General features: G+C 37.8%; 2 protein-coding genes across 2 annotated transcripts; both read right to left on the bottom strand.

Annotated features, from left to right (window-relative positions):
- Positions 1-12,224: 12,224 nt before the first annotated feature.
- On the bottom strand, positions 12,225-13,710 carry LOC110604155 (peroxidase 27). Its single transcript, XM_021742272.2, has 4 exons — positions 13,472-13,710; positions 13,206-13,391; positions 12,938-13,103; positions 12,225-12,853 (listed from the first exon to the last, which is right to left on the bottom strand). The coding sequence occupies exons 1-4, from the start codon at positions 13,697-13,699 to the stop codon at positions 12,438-12,440; spliced, it is 996 nt and encodes a 331-aa protein (XP_021597964.1). The 5' UTR covers positions 13,700-13,710; the 3' UTR covers positions 12,225-12,437.
- A 2,590-nt stretch (positions 13,711-16,300) lies between these two features.
- Positions 16,301-17,751, bottom strand: LOC110604156 (peroxidase 27). The gene is made up of 4 exons (XM_021742273.1): positions 17,513-17,751; positions 17,246-17,431; positions 16,997-17,162; positions 16,301-16,915 (listed from the first exon to the last, which is right to left on the bottom strand). Exons 1-4 carry the CDS (start codon positions 17,732-17,734, stop codon positions 16,500-16,502), a joined length of 990 nt encoding a protein of 329 aa, XP_021597965.1. The 5' UTR covers positions 17,735-17,751; the 3' UTR covers positions 16,301-16,499.
- Between the last annotated feature and the right edge of the window lie 471 nt (positions 17,752-18,222).

Genomic DNA, 18,222 nt, shown 5'->3' with positions numbered 1-18,222 from the left:
GCGAAACACCTCTCATCAACAAGCATATACCCAAGTACATGCACAAAGGGGCAAAACTAACTTAAAACCCCCACAAACAACCACATATAACATACAAAGGCATAAAGGGTCCATAAACCCTCACATGCACAACCATGCAAACCATGTAACTTCTACCCTTTTCCCTTTCATAAAACTCACTTAAAACCCCATAAAACATAAGGATCAACACTTACCTCTTGAAGAACTAGAGTGGGTGTGATCCCAAACTTCAAAATGTGGAGAAACCAAGCTCCCAAAGCTTCAAGCTCCACAACTTGCTCTTTTTACTCAAAACCTTCAAAACCAAGTTAAACCTTATGAAAACCTTGAAAGATTTAAGGAAGCATCATAAAAATATCCCAAGGAGAGCATAACCCCACCTTTGTCCACCAAGAGGGCTTCCAACACCCTTCATGGCCGGTCAAAGGGGCTTAAATAGGTGGCCAACCGCCTTTCCTTCGGCTGCCGAAACTGCATGCAAAACCATACAACGTTCGGCGGCCGCTCTTGGCTTTCGGAAGCCAAACCTCAGGCACTTTCGGCGGCCGAACATTACCTTCGGCGGCCGAACCTGCATTTTGCCTCCTTGGCCTCTTTCTTCAAAACTCATTCCCTTTCCGTTCAAAACCATAAAACATGTAAAAAGCCTTTTGAAAACCTTTGCTAAACCTTTGCTTAACCCTTGATAAAGGGCCCGACATCCAAGATTCCACCAGACGGTAGGAATTTCGATGCTTGAACGAGCCGGGTATTACAATCTACCCCCCTTACAAAAACATTCGTCCCCGAATGTTAAAACAACAAACAAACAGCAAACAAGCAAGCTAGCAAAGTCTAACACTGCTTCTAAACTCCATAAGCTTCCACTGCGCACTCTGATTCTTGCCCTTCCCCTGCATCTTTCCGAAACTGGTTTCTTCCCTAACTGTCAACAGGAACCACTCCACTCCTACTAGCTCTGCTTATCGCTCACCAATATTACCTAAGCAAACCTACCCTTAGTAGTGACCTTGTTACTGCTTACAGTCACAACAAAGTCTCCAGGATTCATCCTTCGGTTCCCACACCAACACTGGAACATTCCCGGGTGAGGTACTAGGTCGGACAAAACCTGCCACTACTAAGCTTCTCCACTAGTCTGACTATTCTCTCAATCCTGCAAATGCCATCTTGTAGGGTAGAAGGAAAGAAATGGTTCCGCGTCCAGACACCACTCCTATTCCAAACTCTAACTCCCTATCAGATGGAAAACCTGACAGAACCTGACAGCTCGTCTGGGAACATCTAGTACTTATTAGCAACAGGCACTGAGACTGATTCCCTGACCTAACTATTGAACTCGCTCACAAGAGCTAGAACCCTCTGACAACCCTTCCTGAGGAAACGATGCGCCTGATGGGCTGACAGCAAACCTCGAGGCACCTATACTCTGTCCCCTCCAAGGACAACCCCTTATCCATTCGACACTCTAAACATGACGACCTCTCAGGTAGCACTATGAGTAGCTCGCCAATCCGCCCTAGCATGACATCACAGTCAAATCTAGAACCATAAGGTCAGCTGGAAGGCATCTACTCACTACATGCTCTAAACGAAACTGGCAGACTAACTCTGCCTCTGATGGATCATACTCGGGTCCACGAATCCAGAGAAAACACTCTAAGCCCAGAAGTCATCAAACCCATCTTCTACGGCTCACTAACAACAGAGAAAGCGAAACATCAGGGTCCACAACAGCACACACCTCTGAACATCCTCCAGTGAACGCACCTGACGTCACCGTGTTCGATGTGTTAGCCTCCTACTGAGTCAGGGCGAAGATCCGAGCTAAAGCTGATGGAACTTCCCTCGGAAACCTATTGAAGAAAAGGCTTACCCTCTTCCTCTGCCTCAACCACCACCTAATCCCAGACCGGCTCTCACTTCATCTTGAGCTGAGTCTTCCTTCTTCTTCTCTTTCTCACTTACTCTTCTACTCTTTCTTACATGCTCTTACTATGTTCTTCCTCTTCTATTTCTTACTCTGCTCTTTGACTTACTTACTCTAGTTCCTTTCTCTCTCTTCCTCTTTCTCTTATCCCCTCTGTCTCTTTTTCTCTCTACACCTCTATCTGAACATCTAACTCTGCTAACTCTCACATCAAATGACATTCTCTAAAGTCTATCAGAACATATACATCAGAACTTTCAACATATGCATACCTGGCACCACTGGGTCTGATGTGGCTGCCTCCTGCTGAGCGGCTCTGCCCGTCCAAGGCGCAGTGGGACACTCACGTGCCATGTGCCCTTCCTGTCCACACCTGAAACATGTTGTTGTTCCAATCCGACAAACTCCCTTATGCGGCCTTCCACACCTCACACATTTTACTCTACCTCTACCAGAACTTGAACCGACACCATAACCCATACTAGCCTTTTCCCTATTCCAGAACTCCTTCTTTTTTGACCCCTTAAGGCCTCTCACTTTCTTCTTCATGCTTCTCCCCCACGTTTTGCCTCTTGTGGCAGCTGTACTCCAAGTGGAGGGATCATTCTCTCCTGAACCAGAAATTTTGGAATCCTTAGTTTGAACATCTTCTGAAAACTCTTGATCCATATTCACCTGTAAACCTACATCCCTTCTCTGCACCTCTAATGCTACCTCTCTCCTATCTCCCGACATTTTCCTTAGATCCATTCCTTCTCCTTCTCTACTTTTCTCAAAAGATCCTTCAGATGGATCTGATTCCACATCACTCATCTTAACTCTCCTGAAGACCAATACACAAAGAAACAAACATTAGCACACATATAGTTCATATGAAAAGAACACATGAACCTACCATATATACATGCATACATAGCATAACATTTATGCACATGCGTAAACTCATGGCATTTCACATCATCCTCAAAACTGGATTTTGCCTCCTATCCTAGTGTGGACATGATAGTACGCGTGATCTTTCTTATTGTGCTTGCCCTCCTAAAACCTCTAAACCAACCTCTTTCCGATGTGGGATATCTCTAATCCCTGAACAAAGATGCTCAACACACCGTACTTATTAGGCCCTATGCTCTGATACCATCTGTAACAGCCCGAAAACTGATACCCCTCTGTAATGGCCCAAACTGCTCGGCGCTAGGATTCAGATCGGCTTAAGGCCGCCGGGACCCGTAGCAAGCCTAAACTGAACTCTGTGTACCTGATCAATCCCATACATGATCCAACTAGAACACCGGCTTTTAAAACTTTTTCTGTAAAACCACCAGGCTTAACCTTAAAACCACAGCCTTCAAGGCTTACACCAGTGATCTACTACCAAGCTCAACCTCCATGCACTATTGATAGGCGGTTGTCGAAGCCGTCAAAAATAAACCTATTATCAACCAACAAAATAATTTGCAGATAGTGGCAATAGGGTCGAATCCACAGGGAATTGATACTTACTTATTTTCCTAGTCAAGACCAAGTAAAGAAACAAACAATAAAAGTAAAATGGGGGTTTTGAGGTTTGATAAACTAAACTAATATTGAAAGCAATAGAGAAAAGCAAATAATTAAAGTAGAGAAATTCAATAATGAGAAAGGCCTAGTTGAAGAGTTGGATCCACTTTAGTTGTTGGGATTGATCATTGAAACTTATATTCTCTTATTTAACTCAATAAATTAGTTATGGAGGTGGAAGACGCTTCTCACCAACCATATCCCTCCTTAAGCATAGATTAATTAGGGAACGTCCTCTAATTAATCACTAATCAACAAGTTGCCAAGGAACGTCCTTGGGCCTTTGGCATCTAACAACTGTTAATTGCATTAAGAAATAGAGAGACCTAATTCTAGCTACCCAAACGTATGGTGATATTGCTAGATTATGCAATTTCCTAGGTTTTTACACCAAGGGTTACTTGCGTTTGAATAATTCCAGCAATTACGGACTAAAAATTATCCAAACTAACAAAAAATTACTTTGCAATCAAGAATCAAGTGGCCAATTTGATCAAAACAACAAAGCAACAATGAATTAAGCACAAAATTGCATAAATACTGATTAATAAAAGAATAACATAAAGGTTCAGATCTCCCAATCCATAAACAACCAAAGTTTCACCTTATTCTTCAACTAGAAAAAGGGTTTCAGCCACTCATGGCTGAAACTAACATGAAAATAAAGAAAGAAAACAAAAAGAGATGGAGAAGGGCTGGCGCAAGGGGCGCGCAGCTGCTGGAGTGGTCCTGCCGAGGATGAGTTGATCCAAAGATGATTCAAGGATACCTGATCTGCTGGTTTGCATGCCCTTTTATAGCTGAAGAGGCTGCCCTAGGTTTCCTTGTTGAGATGGGACTCCTTTTCCCAATTGGAGTTGAATTCTTGGAAGGTAATTGTATTTTGATGAGATTTGCCTTCCTAAATATGTGGGATTGAGTGCTGAGGTGTCTTTAGGGTTTGCTGAGCTGTCCACACGTGTTTGAGAGGGAAAACACTTCTTGAGCATTTGAATTTTGATTTTCCCGCAATTTACTGTCTGCTGGTTGCTGGTGCTGTTTGCCCGGGTTGTTTGGGCAAACAGCTCGGGCAAACAGTCTGTTTTCCCTGTTACCTGCGCACTGCTGGCCTGTTTGCCCAGTCTATTTGGGCAAACAGTCTGATTTTTGTGCTCTGCTTCTGCCCTGCTGATCTGTTTGCCCAGTCTGTTTGGGCAAACAGTCTGGTCAAACAGCAGATTGTTCCTCTTCCATTTCAGCTTCAACTTTGGTTTGGGCAAACAATTTGGGCAAACCATGCTTGTGCAATTTTGCTCTCTTTTGGGCAGATTTAAGGCCATTTTTGCCAATTTACCATTTTACTCCATTTTCTGCAAAATAAGGTTAAAACCACAAAATTAGGTAGAAAATGTGTAAATTAACATAAATATCAATATGGAAAATGGGTCTAAATTTGGCTCTATCAACTATGTCTGAAAATATAGAACCCGCTCTCTTAGGGTCAGCATATCACAGGCTAGCCTTGATTTCCGCTTTGGGTCAAGAGATTGAAACCCTTTCTTCCCTCACGGTCTGTTCTTGGGTCAAGGGATTTTATACCCTTTCTTCCCTAATCACTGGAGTTTTCTAAACACATCATACGTTAAGCCTAGTTGACACATTTCTCATCAAGAAACGTAAAACATGATACATGCATACACCAGGGATTAAGCATACACTGGGCAAAGCACATACTAAACCATAAACACATTATCTTACTTACATGGCTTGATACCATCACTTTCATATACATCATCTATATACAATACATCACCTCTTTGTCCAATACATCATGTCCACTACTCTAGACTATCACATAATCACAACCTGAACTATGACTGCATGCTTTACACTTGCTGACTCTGACTGTAACGACCTGAAAAATCAGACTGCTACCGGCGCTAGGATCCAGGTCGGCTTAAGGCCGCCGGGACCCGTAGCAAGCCTGACATGTAACCTGTAAACCTGTTTAATCCCATACATGATCCACAACATACATAAAAATTAAAAACTTTTCTTTCAATCATTTCCTCATACACCAACTCAACCTGTACATGCATTGAACATAGTCATAACATAAACATTGACCCCTTTGTGGGATCTCATCAATGCCCTCAATGGGCGACATAACATGCGTTGAGTTGGTTAAACATAATCATCCACAAACATTAAGATCATGCATCAAAAAGGGATTACAATAAACTATGGTCAAGCACACTTCTAAACCTCCATATCATTACATTACATATCTATACATCATTATACAATCTGTCATGTCCACATTCTAGCTATTACATACACAAGACTTCATTACTCTTGCTGACCTCCTGGTCTACCCTGTACCTGCAAGCCTAGGGGTTAAGGGAGAGGGGTGAGCTACAAGAGCCCAGTGAGCAGAATAATAAAACGTTTAAAACATATGATAATATGAAATGCATCACATCACAGCTAATCACATCAAGGATGAACTTGTCACCAATAGTCCCCTACATGGTCCAAATGTGCCAGGGGCGTAGAATGGGCCTCGCTGGTCTTTCTCTTACATAACATAACATAACATGGTCCAACTGTGCCAGGGGCGTAGAATGGGCCTCGCTGGTCTTTCTCTTACATGGTGCCAGGGGCGTAGAATGGGCCTCACTGGTCTTCCGTACCGTATCCTCATCATATCATAACATACGGGGACTAAAGGATCATTCAACATTCATCCACATCATCAAACATACTATGCAATGCAACATATTCGTGAGTCTAATGCAAACACCCTATTATATCTCATGGCATTCATGATGTGTGAATCATGCTAAAACTGGTTTATTTATTTAAAAGCATAAGAGTTATTCCACTCACCTCTGACTGAAGCTCTACTGACTCAGAAGCAGCTGGACTCACTGCTGGGGTCCTCAGTTCCTCGGGTCCGAACCTACACAGGTGGACTCAAATGAGGGACCAAACATACACGAATATAACTCTAAACTACTCCTCAAAAACCCCCTAGAACATCATGAAACAACCATAGAAAAACATGCAAAAGAGGGCTGGACAGGACACTTTCGGCGGCAGGTTCGGCGGCCGAAAGTCCCTCCAGAGCCGAAAGTCAGGCAGGTTCGGCGGCACCTTCGGCGGCCGAAACTCCCAAACAGAGGCTAAACTCATGCATGTTTGGCGGCACTTTCAGCGGCCGAAACTCCCAGACAGAGGCGAAAGTCCTCTTTCGGGGGCAAGCTTCGGCAGCCGAAGGCTGCCTCCACAAGCACGTTCGGCGGCCGAAAGTTCCTTCGGCTGCCGAACCTGGTTTCTCCGAGAATGGCAGAAACTCAGCTCTCTTATGCATTTATGCCTCCCATTTCATCCAAACATGCATAAACCTATTCTACAACACTCATACACAAGCATACAAGCTCCTAGGGGCTTCAAACCATCTAAAACCCCATCTACAACACATCAAACATGCATTTGCAAGCCACATTGTTCAAAATCACAACATTAACTCAAAAACTCATATAAACCTACACATGCCATTCTACCCCATAAACTAACATAAAACTTACTTAAAACATGCAATGAGCTTAAGATCGGCTCTTACCTCTTGAAGATCGAGAGAGAGACGACCTAAACTTGGAGATGGGAGATTTCCAACTTCCTTGGGTCTCCAAGCTCAAAACTTGCTCAAAACTTGAAAATCTTCAAAACAAGATGAAAACTAGTGAACATCGTGAAAGATTAGAAGGAAGAACTCAAAAATTGGTGAGGAACGGCGGAGAGCTCACCTTGGCCGAAAATGGGGAGAAAAGCTCGCCCATTTCGGCTAAGGGACCCTTTTATAGTGGCTGGCCAGGCCACTTTCGGGGGCCGAATGTGCCTCCGCATTCATGCCATGTTCGGCGGCCGAACTTGAGGTTCGGCGGCTGAACCTGGACTTCCCTCACTTATGCCTTCGGGGGCCTAAGGCACACCCGAAATGCATGCATGTTCGGCGGCCGAACCTGGGTTTTCCTCCAAGGTTGTTTTCATGCAAAAACTCAATTCCATCTTGCTTAAAGCCATAAAACACTTTAAAACATTTTATGAAAACATGGTTTTACCCTTCTAGAGGTCTCCGACATCCGAGATTCCACCGGACGGTAGGAATTTCGATACCGGAGTCTAGCCGGGTATTACACTGACTGCCCATAGCTATCTCGGAACCTGCAAAACTGGGGTTAAGGGAGAGGGATGAGCTAAAAGCCCAGTGAGCAGAAACTATAGAAAATAGTTCATTCATTACATGCTTTCATGAAATGCGTCACGGCACAAACATTTCACATCACGGACTGGACATGACCTCAAAACTCCCTCTGTCGGTGCACGGCCCCCTACGGAGCTCGCCACTACATGTACTAGCGCCCGGCCCCTACTGCGGAGCTCACATAGGTCTTACCTAGACATAACAGATTATGGCTATTGAAGTCGCCTGGGTCCAATCCCTATCACAGCAAATAATGCAATGCAGCATATTCGTGTCTCCTAATGCAATCAACCTATTGCATACTCATGGTACTCATGATGCATGAAACATGCTAAAAACATTTAATTCCTCAATTTAAAACATTAAGTTTAGTTCCACTCACTTGGCAGACGCTGATTGACTCTGCAACGGCTACCCCTGATGGCCTCCTCGATCTCTCAGGTCCGATCCTACACAGGTGGACTCGAATGAGGTGCCAAACACACTCTCAATATCTCAGAAACACCTCTAAAACAACTCCCCAAAGAACCCCTAAAACTTCCTAGAACAAGCACACAAGGCATGCAAAAGAAGGCTGGACAGGACACTTTCGGCGGCAGGTTCGGCGGCCGAATGTCCTCTCCAGAGCCGAAACTCAAGCACCTTCGGCGGCCGAATCTCCACTTTCGGCTGCCGAACCCTTTCGGGGGCAAGGTTCGGGGGCTGAAACACACTCCAGAGACGAAAGTCTCCAACCTTCGGCGGCACCTTCGGCGACCGAACCTCCCCTCCAGAGACGAAAGTCCAATCCTTCGGGGGCAGGTTTAGGCAGTCGAAACCACCTCCTCAACACGTTCGGCGACTGAAGCTGGGTTCTCCAGTTAGGCAGAACCTAGCTCACCTCAAGCACAACTTCCCCCAAACTTCACACAACATGCGAAACACCTCTCATCAACAAGCATATACCCAAGTACATGCACAAAGGGGCAAAACTAACTTAAAACCCCCACAAACAACCACATATAACATACAAAGGCATAAAGGGTCCATAAACCCTCACATGCACAACCATGCAAACCATGTAACTTCTACCCTTTTCCCTTTCATAAAACTCACTTAAAACCCCATAAAACATAAGGATCAACACTTACCTCTTGAAGAACTAGAGTGGGTGTGATCCCAAACTTCAAAATGTGGAGAAACCAAGCTCCCAAAGCTTCAAGCTCCACAACTTGCTCTTTTTACTCAAAACCTTCAAAACCAAGTTAAACCTTATGAAAACCTTGAAAGATTTGAGAAAACATCATAAAAATATCCCAAGGAGAGCATAACCCCACCTTTGTCCACCAAGAGGGCTTCCAACACCCTTCATGGCCGGTCAAAGGGGCTTAAATAGGTGGCCAACCGCCTTTCCTTCGGCTGCCGAAACTGCATGCAAAACCATGCAACGTTCGGCGGCCGCTCTTGGCTTTCGGAAGCCAAACCTCAGGCACTTTCGGCGGCCGAACCTGCATTTTGCCTCCTTGGCCTCTTTCTTCAAAACTCATTCCCTTTCCGTTCAAAACCATAAAACATGTAAAAAGCCTTTTGAAAACCTTTGCTTAACCCTTGACAAAGGGCCCGACATCCAAGATTCCACTGGACGGTAGGAATTCCGATGCCTGAACGAGCCGGGTATTACATGTACCTTGTTAGCATGACCGATAGAATTAAGGGCTAACGATTCAGTTTTGGGATTACAAACAGACTTATCTAAAACATTCGAGACCAGGGATTTAATTTTACAAGAATTAAAACAAGTAGAGGCACATTTAGATTTATTTAAAGAGACAGGGGTAGAAAGGTCATTTGCCCTCCTTTTTAACCGTAAAATACCTCCTTCCCGATCATAAGGGACACCCGTGCCTCCTCCTTTTGCGGCTCCTTGTAGCGCCGTGATAAACATCTCCATCATCTTTGTCCAAATAATATAATTGGGATCATTCAATTTTATGTCGGACGGTGGCTGTGCTGAATCAAGAGTGAATTGGTTCACTAATTTCTGATTTCCATCTTGGCTATTCTGAATTAACTGGAATAGTTTTTGTGACAGGTCTGCTATTGGATCAATTATTGCCTGGGATTGGTCAACTGGGCTGGGGAGGTCGGCCATTGTTATTTTGGTGAGAGAAAGAAGTTGGGAAAGGTATCTGGTAAAGAATTATTGCAGGACGGCTATATTTTTAGACCGAAACCCGCTCTGATAACATCTTGAGATTATAGGAAGAAAACTGTTTTTATTTTCTTACCTCTTGTGTAGTAAGTTACAGAGTTTATATAGTACATAATATGAACAATTAGGCCTTTGATTGTGCCCTCAATTATGTTCTAGAATCATGCTATGCTAAAATGGTAAGACTTGATCACTGATTTATTTACAATTATGACAGAAGATTCTTTCCAACAAAAAGATTATTTACTGCAAATTTTAGTGATGTGCCTGAGAAAATAAGGTATAGAGGTTTCCTGTAGTTCATGAAAAGCATATATACGAATTCTGAAGATTATATGATTTTATAATCTCTGTAGTAATTTACAGGCAGATTTATGCTTCGTCTTTTATTGATTCCCAAATAAACAACAGATCAGTCATATTGGCTCAAGAACCAACGGTTAGTATATGCTTGAGGGGACACAGAATCAATTTCAGCTTATAAAAATAAAAAGTCTAATCGTCTAAACAGAATCAGACCAGTTTTATTTAAATGGTTTATCCACTAATCTTCATACAAATACCATGTGCAGTGGCCGCTGAACAGGGAAGCATTTTATAGAATGTCTTGCACAACATAGAAAACCCATGAATGTCAATACATTTTTATTTTCCTCCCAGTTGGAATTTTCAGGCAGTGGTGATCGTTTTGTCGGCAACGGTATAATTAATAAAGGTAAATGCTATGTTTTAGCAAAACATTAAAAATTGTTTTCTATAAGGTTGATTTGATTGACTTCACAATTATATAAGGTGATGAAGAGTAGACCCTGCAGCCCCTCGGCCATCTTTTGCGCCATGTTTTAATTATGAAATATATTATAATTAAGCTACTGGATTATCCAAATCATTTAATTAATTAGGGGGCTAATTTAATTACCTACCATAAATTAATTAATTAATTAAGACAGCTATCTAGTTTCAGGTTCTTACTAAGGACTGGGATATCATATCTAGTTGCACAAGCATAATTGTCTTCCCTCTTTATATATAAAATTTAATATTTTTTATTAATTCTCATATTTATAATTGAAGTCAAATAATATTCGGAACAAGAAAATGAATTATCAAGACAATACAGAAATTACATAACAGAAATTTAATGACAGGAATTTATCAAGTGAGAGATACGGTTTCACTATAGAAAGAAAAAATTTTTATCCATACGGATAACTCTTTCTTCACAGGTTCTCTAACTGTATAATTTTTCTAATTCAGAGTTGTTCTGATACCAATTAAAACAATCTAAGCCAAAACCGACCCAAATAACTTTTAAACTAACTCTCCACTTAACCTAAAATAATTAATATAAATTAATTAATAATTTTATATTAACTATTATACATCATTTGAAATAATTGTCGTATTCCGTAGATTTGAAATAATTTCCTTACACCAGGAGCTGACCTTACAATAACATTTTTGCATTTTTATGATAATTAATTTTTTTTATCTCTATTTTATAATAAAATCAATTGAGATATTCATATTTTTTTTTAAAAAATAAACTTTTAATTATTTTATTAGATTAATATTAAATACAACTAAGTTAAATTTATTTAATATTAATTAAAAGATAGTATCACTATTTATAATTATATCATCTAAAAATCAAAATATTTAAAATTATAAAATTAAATAGTCTGAATATTTAATAGTGTGTGTATATATATATCATTGACTCGTGTATATATACGAGTAGCAAATTTTTTATCCATTTATTTATTTATTTATTTTTCTCCTTGTCGTTATTGGCTAAGTGATAAATGAAGAGAATGGAGTGGGGAAATAATTACGTGACAACCTCTGGCTAGGGTCTGTATGATGTTAACTTGTCAACTACAGAAGATACTTTAAGATCATTTATATCCTAAATTATCAATTTGGTTCAGTTAATTCAACTCCATTATTATTTTAAAAATAATAATTATATTGAATTTCATATGTTGGGTATATATTAACAAATATGTTTATATAAATAATTAATTAAAATATTTTTTATGGTAAAATTTTATTTTTATGAATATATAGGATGTGAATAGTTTTTAATTATTGAAAATTTAAAAATATCCATTAATCATTTAACTTATTTTTTGTGTAATTTATTAAATTAAATTTTATAATTTTAAATGGAATTCTTTAGATAATAATCATAATTTAAATCGTAATTCGAGTAGAGCCATTTTCTTACTTGAAAGAAAAAAAAGATTTTATGATTCATAATAACAAAGCATCTAAAAAATGGAAATATATATATTTATTTCATTATCATTGACAGGGAAAAATCAAATAAATACATGAAATTTTTTTACACAACCAATACTGTTTCCCTCATATAGAAACTTATTACTGCTCAAAATGAATCTTCTGCTAGATAATCAAATATTCAAAAAAAAAAAAAAATCTTTTTCTTCTCATGAAAATAGGAAAAATTATCTTCTCCTTATTGCCTAGTTAACCTTGCCGCACACTTTCCTGATTTCACCTGCTGTACCAGTAAGAACATCGACCCTTCCCATTTTCACCATGGAATCACCAAAGTCTTTCAAGAAAGTGGATCCCTGAGTGGCCACCTGAAGATTAATGTAAGCTTTTGTCACACTGTTGTCAAGAAGAGCTGCATCAGACTGAAAAAGCCCCCTTCTTTTACTCACAAGTGTATAATAACTTGAATCAAATGTCCTGAAGCTCCCTGGATCCATTTCCACCAATGAATTCTGATCTCCTGGCTTGCACTTTATCTTCAACTCTTTTACATATTCAGAATCCAGTGTGGGATCAAAGTCATTATCGGTTCCCTTTCCTGTGAAGTTATATAGCCTGGAGTTGAATGATGAGCAGTGAGAAGTACCGATGGTGTGAGAACCTGCGTAACACAAAAGGATCAGAATTACGTCCACTGCATGAGGGTTGTTTGCTTACGGATCTGCAGTGCATGGTTTTTACGTACCTAATAGTATCACCGCGTCTTTTACGCTCAGACCCTTAGCTTGAAATCTTGTAATTATCGTTGTAATGTTTGCATTAGGAGCTACCAGATTTGTAAGGGTTTCAGCTGCGATAGAAACCCTCCCATCTCTTCTTCCAGTTTCAACTTCCCAGCGTAATCCCTTTGTCTGAGATGATAAATTTGGTTCATATAATCAATCATTCTTTTTCACACTCATTTAAATTTTTGCTTAAAGAAGTTTTCAAAGGAAGAATAAACTGCTAATTACCGCGACGGTGACGTCTCTAGCCACAATAGCCACGATGTCTGCGCATGAAACTACACCAGGACAAGCCTTTTCTAATGCAGACTTGACTCTGTCGATCACTTGGTATCCTCGAAGGGTTAGATTTGGAGGTCCATCTTTTTCAGCTTGCTGAGTAGTAGAGTTCAATAGCACTGACCCATCACAACCCTGCAAATACAAATGAAATTACATGTAAATAAGCTCCATTTTTGTAGAAAAGGATGTATTTTCATCTCTTGTTTGCTTACCCTAACAAAACAATCATGAAAATGCATCCTCAACAAGGGGCCTGCGAGGGAAGGAGCCACTGAGAGGACTCCATCGATAACCTCCTTAGCAATGGCCTCAGCTTTTGGGCATGTCTTGGAGTAAAATCCTACTTTGAGTTGAGCATTCACAGGGCTAAATGCCAATAATAAAACAAAGGTGAATTGGAGAAGAAGAGCTGAAAGTGACTTTGTAGCAGACATTTCCATGAGGAAGTTGAGTTTCTTTTTGGAGATGAAAGCAGTTGTTGGTGAAGCCATTCTTTTATAGTGGCTTTGATGAAAACCCTCTGACTCTTTCATGAAAAGCTGTCACTACACGGCATATGATCTGTTATTCATTTGATAAAAATAATTAAAGTAATCCAATAAGGTATTATTCAATTATTTATTTGCTTCAATTTTATATTAGAATAAATCTCTGTTTAATTAATAAATTAATTAAATAAATATGTGATTTAGTTTTAATTATTCCTTTATTTATTTAATTATAGATAAATTAAATGATATAAGATAATTTAATTAGATTTATTTATAATTAACTTAATTTATAAATAACCTGATAAATTGAATAATAACTGAAAAATCCCTCTCCTTGCAAAACAAACAACTTCACATAATGGAATGATTAGGTTAAGAAGTGAAAGTTGACCTTAGCATGTGTTAGTTCAACAGAATATTTGTTTATTCTAAGACATATTAATTGAACACACCATTTGGCTGCTGACACGGCTGCTATTTAATTATTGCCACGGCGGCCACTTGGAATTGATTTGTTCTGATTCAATTATTAGAGCTTTATTAATTACTATAAATAATTGCACTTAATTTCAAAAGTTCAGTAATTCAAAATTAAAAGGCTTATATATAATTGCAAATTATTGCAAATAATTTTTTCTTTCTACCTCTAATTACTCGAAAAATGTATGATAATAATATTGATAATTTTACAATAATGTTGAAATTATTGAAGAAAAAATATAAAACTATGAATACACACAAATAAATGAATTGCCACATTTCACTGCCATAAATCTACTCATTAACAACATATTTTATATATTATTAATAAAAAAATAAATTATTATCTAACTCCCTAAATTTTTATAAATTAAATTACGTTTCTATATTTTATAAAATTCAACTCTAATTCTTTATTATATATGTATCATTTATTATATATGTCATATATATCTAAATATGATATAGAAATTTAATTATTTAAGATTTAAAAATTTAAAAATTAAATAGGATAAAAATAAAATTAAATAGGATTAAAATAGAGAAAAAAAAAAGAAAAAAGAATAGCTTTAGAACTTGGAGAATTGAATTGAGCAATTAATGTATAGATTTTATTAGGGAGTTGTTCGACATTGCTGCTCTGGTTCTTCTAAATGCAGCACATGGCAATGCAATAATTTTTTTTTCTTATAATAACTGCGCTAATAATTAATGTAGTACATAACAAGAGATAATATTCTCATAAATATATGAATGAATTTGAGTTTAAGGCTTAAATAAAGAAAAATCAACCAAACTATATATATTGTGTGTAGAAGAATATGAATTTGATGATTTAATAACTATTGACAATCTGATGATTTAAGGATTGATCTGATGATCTGATGTTCTAATGATCGACTGAAAATCTAATAATTCAATAACTAATCTGATAACTTCATAACTGATTTGACCGTAAGACTGTTATGGTTTATATTGCGTTTAATATCAATAATTTATAAAAAAATTTAAATTATATATAATAATCAGTACGAAATTATTAAATAATTTAAATTAATTACAGAACCACTTTTTAATAAGAGTTTTGTCAGCAATGGTGTGTCTTGGACAATCCTAATAAAACATATGCAGGGGCCGCCAAAAGTGGAAGCACTTCATGGAATGTCTTGCACAACATGACATATTTTTCTGCTAATTTGAATTTTCAGGGCAGAGGGTGGTTGTTTTGTCAGCAATGGTATAATTGATAAACGTAAATACTATATTTTAGCAAAATATTAAAAATATTCATATATTTCATAAAATTAAACTTTTTAATTTTTTTATTGGATTAATATCAAATACAAAATTAGTTAAATTTTTGAAATATTAACTAAAAAAATAGTATCAGTATTTATAATTATATAATCTAATAACATGATTATTCAAGATTCTAAAAATTAAATAGTATAAATATTTAAGATTAAGAACTATATAATAATTTGTCTAAGAACAGAATTAAATAGTTTACTTTTATAAAATACAATGATTTCATAGTGTGCGTGTTCTTTGACGCGTACAAGTAGCAAATTTTTTATCCATTTATTTCCCTGGTCGTTATTGGCTGAGTGATAAATGAAGAGAATGGAGTGGGGAAATTACGTGACAACATCTAGCAAGGGTCTGTATGATGTTAACTTGTCAACTAGAGAAGGTATTTGAAAATCATTTATGCCATTAATTATCAATTGGTTCAGTTTATCAACTCCATTAAACCAATCAATTCTATTAACCAAAACGATTTTTTTTTCACAAATATTATATGCTAAATAAATAGAATGTGAATATTTTTAATTATTGAAAAATTAAAAATATCCATTAATCTTTTTAATTATATTTTATGTAATTTATTAAATTAATTTTTATAATTTTAAATGAAATTTTTTAGATAATAATAATTGAATTTAAGTAGAAATTCGAATAGAGTCATTTTGTTACCTAAAAAAAACGAAAGAATTTATGATTCATAATAAGAAAGCATCTAGAAAATGGAAATATATTTATTTATTTCATTATTATCGATAGGGAAAAATCAAATAAATACATGAAATATTCACACTTTTGGCCACAATCAATACCTTTTTTTTACACAACCAATACTGTTTGCCTCATATAGAAACTTATTACTGCTCAAAATGAACCTTCTGCTGGATAATCAAATATTCAAAAAAAAAAAAAAAAAATCTTTTTCTTCTCATGCAAATAGGAAAAATTCTCTTCTCCTTATTGCCTAGTTAACTTTGCTGCACACTTTCCTGATTTCACCTGCTGTACCAGTAAGAACATCGACCCTTCCCATTTTCACCATGGAATCACCGAAGTCTTTCAAGAAAGTGGATCCCTGTGTGGCCACCTGAAGATTAACGTAAGCTTTTGTGATGCTGTTGTCAAGAAGAGCTGCATCTGACTGAAACAGCCCCCTCCGTTTACTCACAAGTGTATAATAGTCTGCATCAAATGTCCTGAAGCTCCCTGGATCCATTTCTACCAGCGAATTCTGATCTCCTGGCTTACATTTGCTCTTCAACTCTTTTACATATTCAGAATCCAATGTGGGATCAAAGTCATTATCGGTTCCCTTTCCGGTGAAGTTGTATAGCCTGGAATTGAATGATGAGCAGTGAGAAGTACCGATGGTGTGAGAACCTGTGTAACACAAAGGGATCAGAATTACGTCCACAGCATGGGGGTTCTTTTCTTACAGGCATTGCATGGGTTTTTACGTACCTGATAGTACCACTGCGTCTTTTACGCTCAGACCCTTAGCTTGAAATCTTGTAATTATCGTTGTAATGTTTGCGTTAGGAGCTATCAGATTGGTAAGGGTTTCAGCAGCGATAGAAACCCTTCCATCTCTTCTTCCAGTTTCAACTTCCCAGCGCAATCCCTTGCTCTGAGATGATAAATTTTGTTTATATAACTCATTTGATTTTTTGCTTAAAGAAAATTTAAATGGAAGAATAAACTTCTAATTACCGCAACGGTGACGTCTCTAGCCACAATAGCCACGATGTCTGCGCATGAAACTACACCAGGACAAGCCTTTTCTAATGCAGATTTGACTCTGTCGATCACCTGGTATCCTCGAAGAGTTAGGTTTGGAGGTCCATCTTTTTCAGCTTGCTGAGTAGTAGAATTCAATAGCACTGACCCATCACAACCCTGCAAATACAAATGAAATGACATGTGCATAAGCTCCATTTTTTGTAGAAAAGGATGTATTTTCATCTGTTGTTTGCTTACCCTAACAAAACAATCATGAAAATGCATCCTCAACAAGGGGCCTGCAAGGGAAGGAGCCACTGAGAGGACTCCATCGATTACATCCTTAACAATGGCCTCAGCTTTTGGGCATGTATTGGAGTAAAACCCTACTTTCAGTTGAGCATTCGCAGGGTTAAATACCAATAACAAAACAATGGTGATTTGGAGAAGAAGAGCTGAAAATGACTTTGCAGCAGACATTTCTATGAGGAAGTTGAGTTTCACTTTGGAGATGAAAGCAGTTGTTGTTGAAGGCATTCTTTTATAATGGATTCGACCAGCTGACTCGTTCATGAAAAGCTGTCACTACACGTCTGTTATTCATTTTATAAAATTATCAAAGTAATCCAATAAGTGTTGTTTAATTATTTAATTGCTTCAATTTTGTATTAGATTAAATCTCTGTTGACTTGAAATGAGAGCGAAGGAACGCTTCTGTATAATGATGATAATTCCTGTCCAGAGCAATGGAATTCACAAAAATAATAACATAGAAAGAAAGAAAGCAAGCTGCATGATGGCGTTCCGTGGGGAGAATTTTCTTAGTGTAACATTATTGAACCTGTCCTAAACTTTTCCGAGAGTATTGATCTGCAAATTGAGAAATAACATAACATCATTGATTTTGGACAAATTCTTCATTGTTTAAATTAGTAATGGGAATATGAAAATATAAGAAATAAGATATC

The sequence above is a fragment of the Manihot esculenta genome, chromosome 16, assembly GCF_001659605.2.
Source record: "Manihot esculenta cultivar AM560-2 chromosome 16, M.esculenta_v8, whole genome shotgun sequence".
Lineage (NCBI taxonomy): Eukaryota > Viridiplantae > Streptophyta > Magnoliopsida > Malpighiales > Euphorbiaceae > Manihot > Manihot esculenta.
This window is presented reverse-complemented; position numbering and strand designations above follow the sequence as displayed.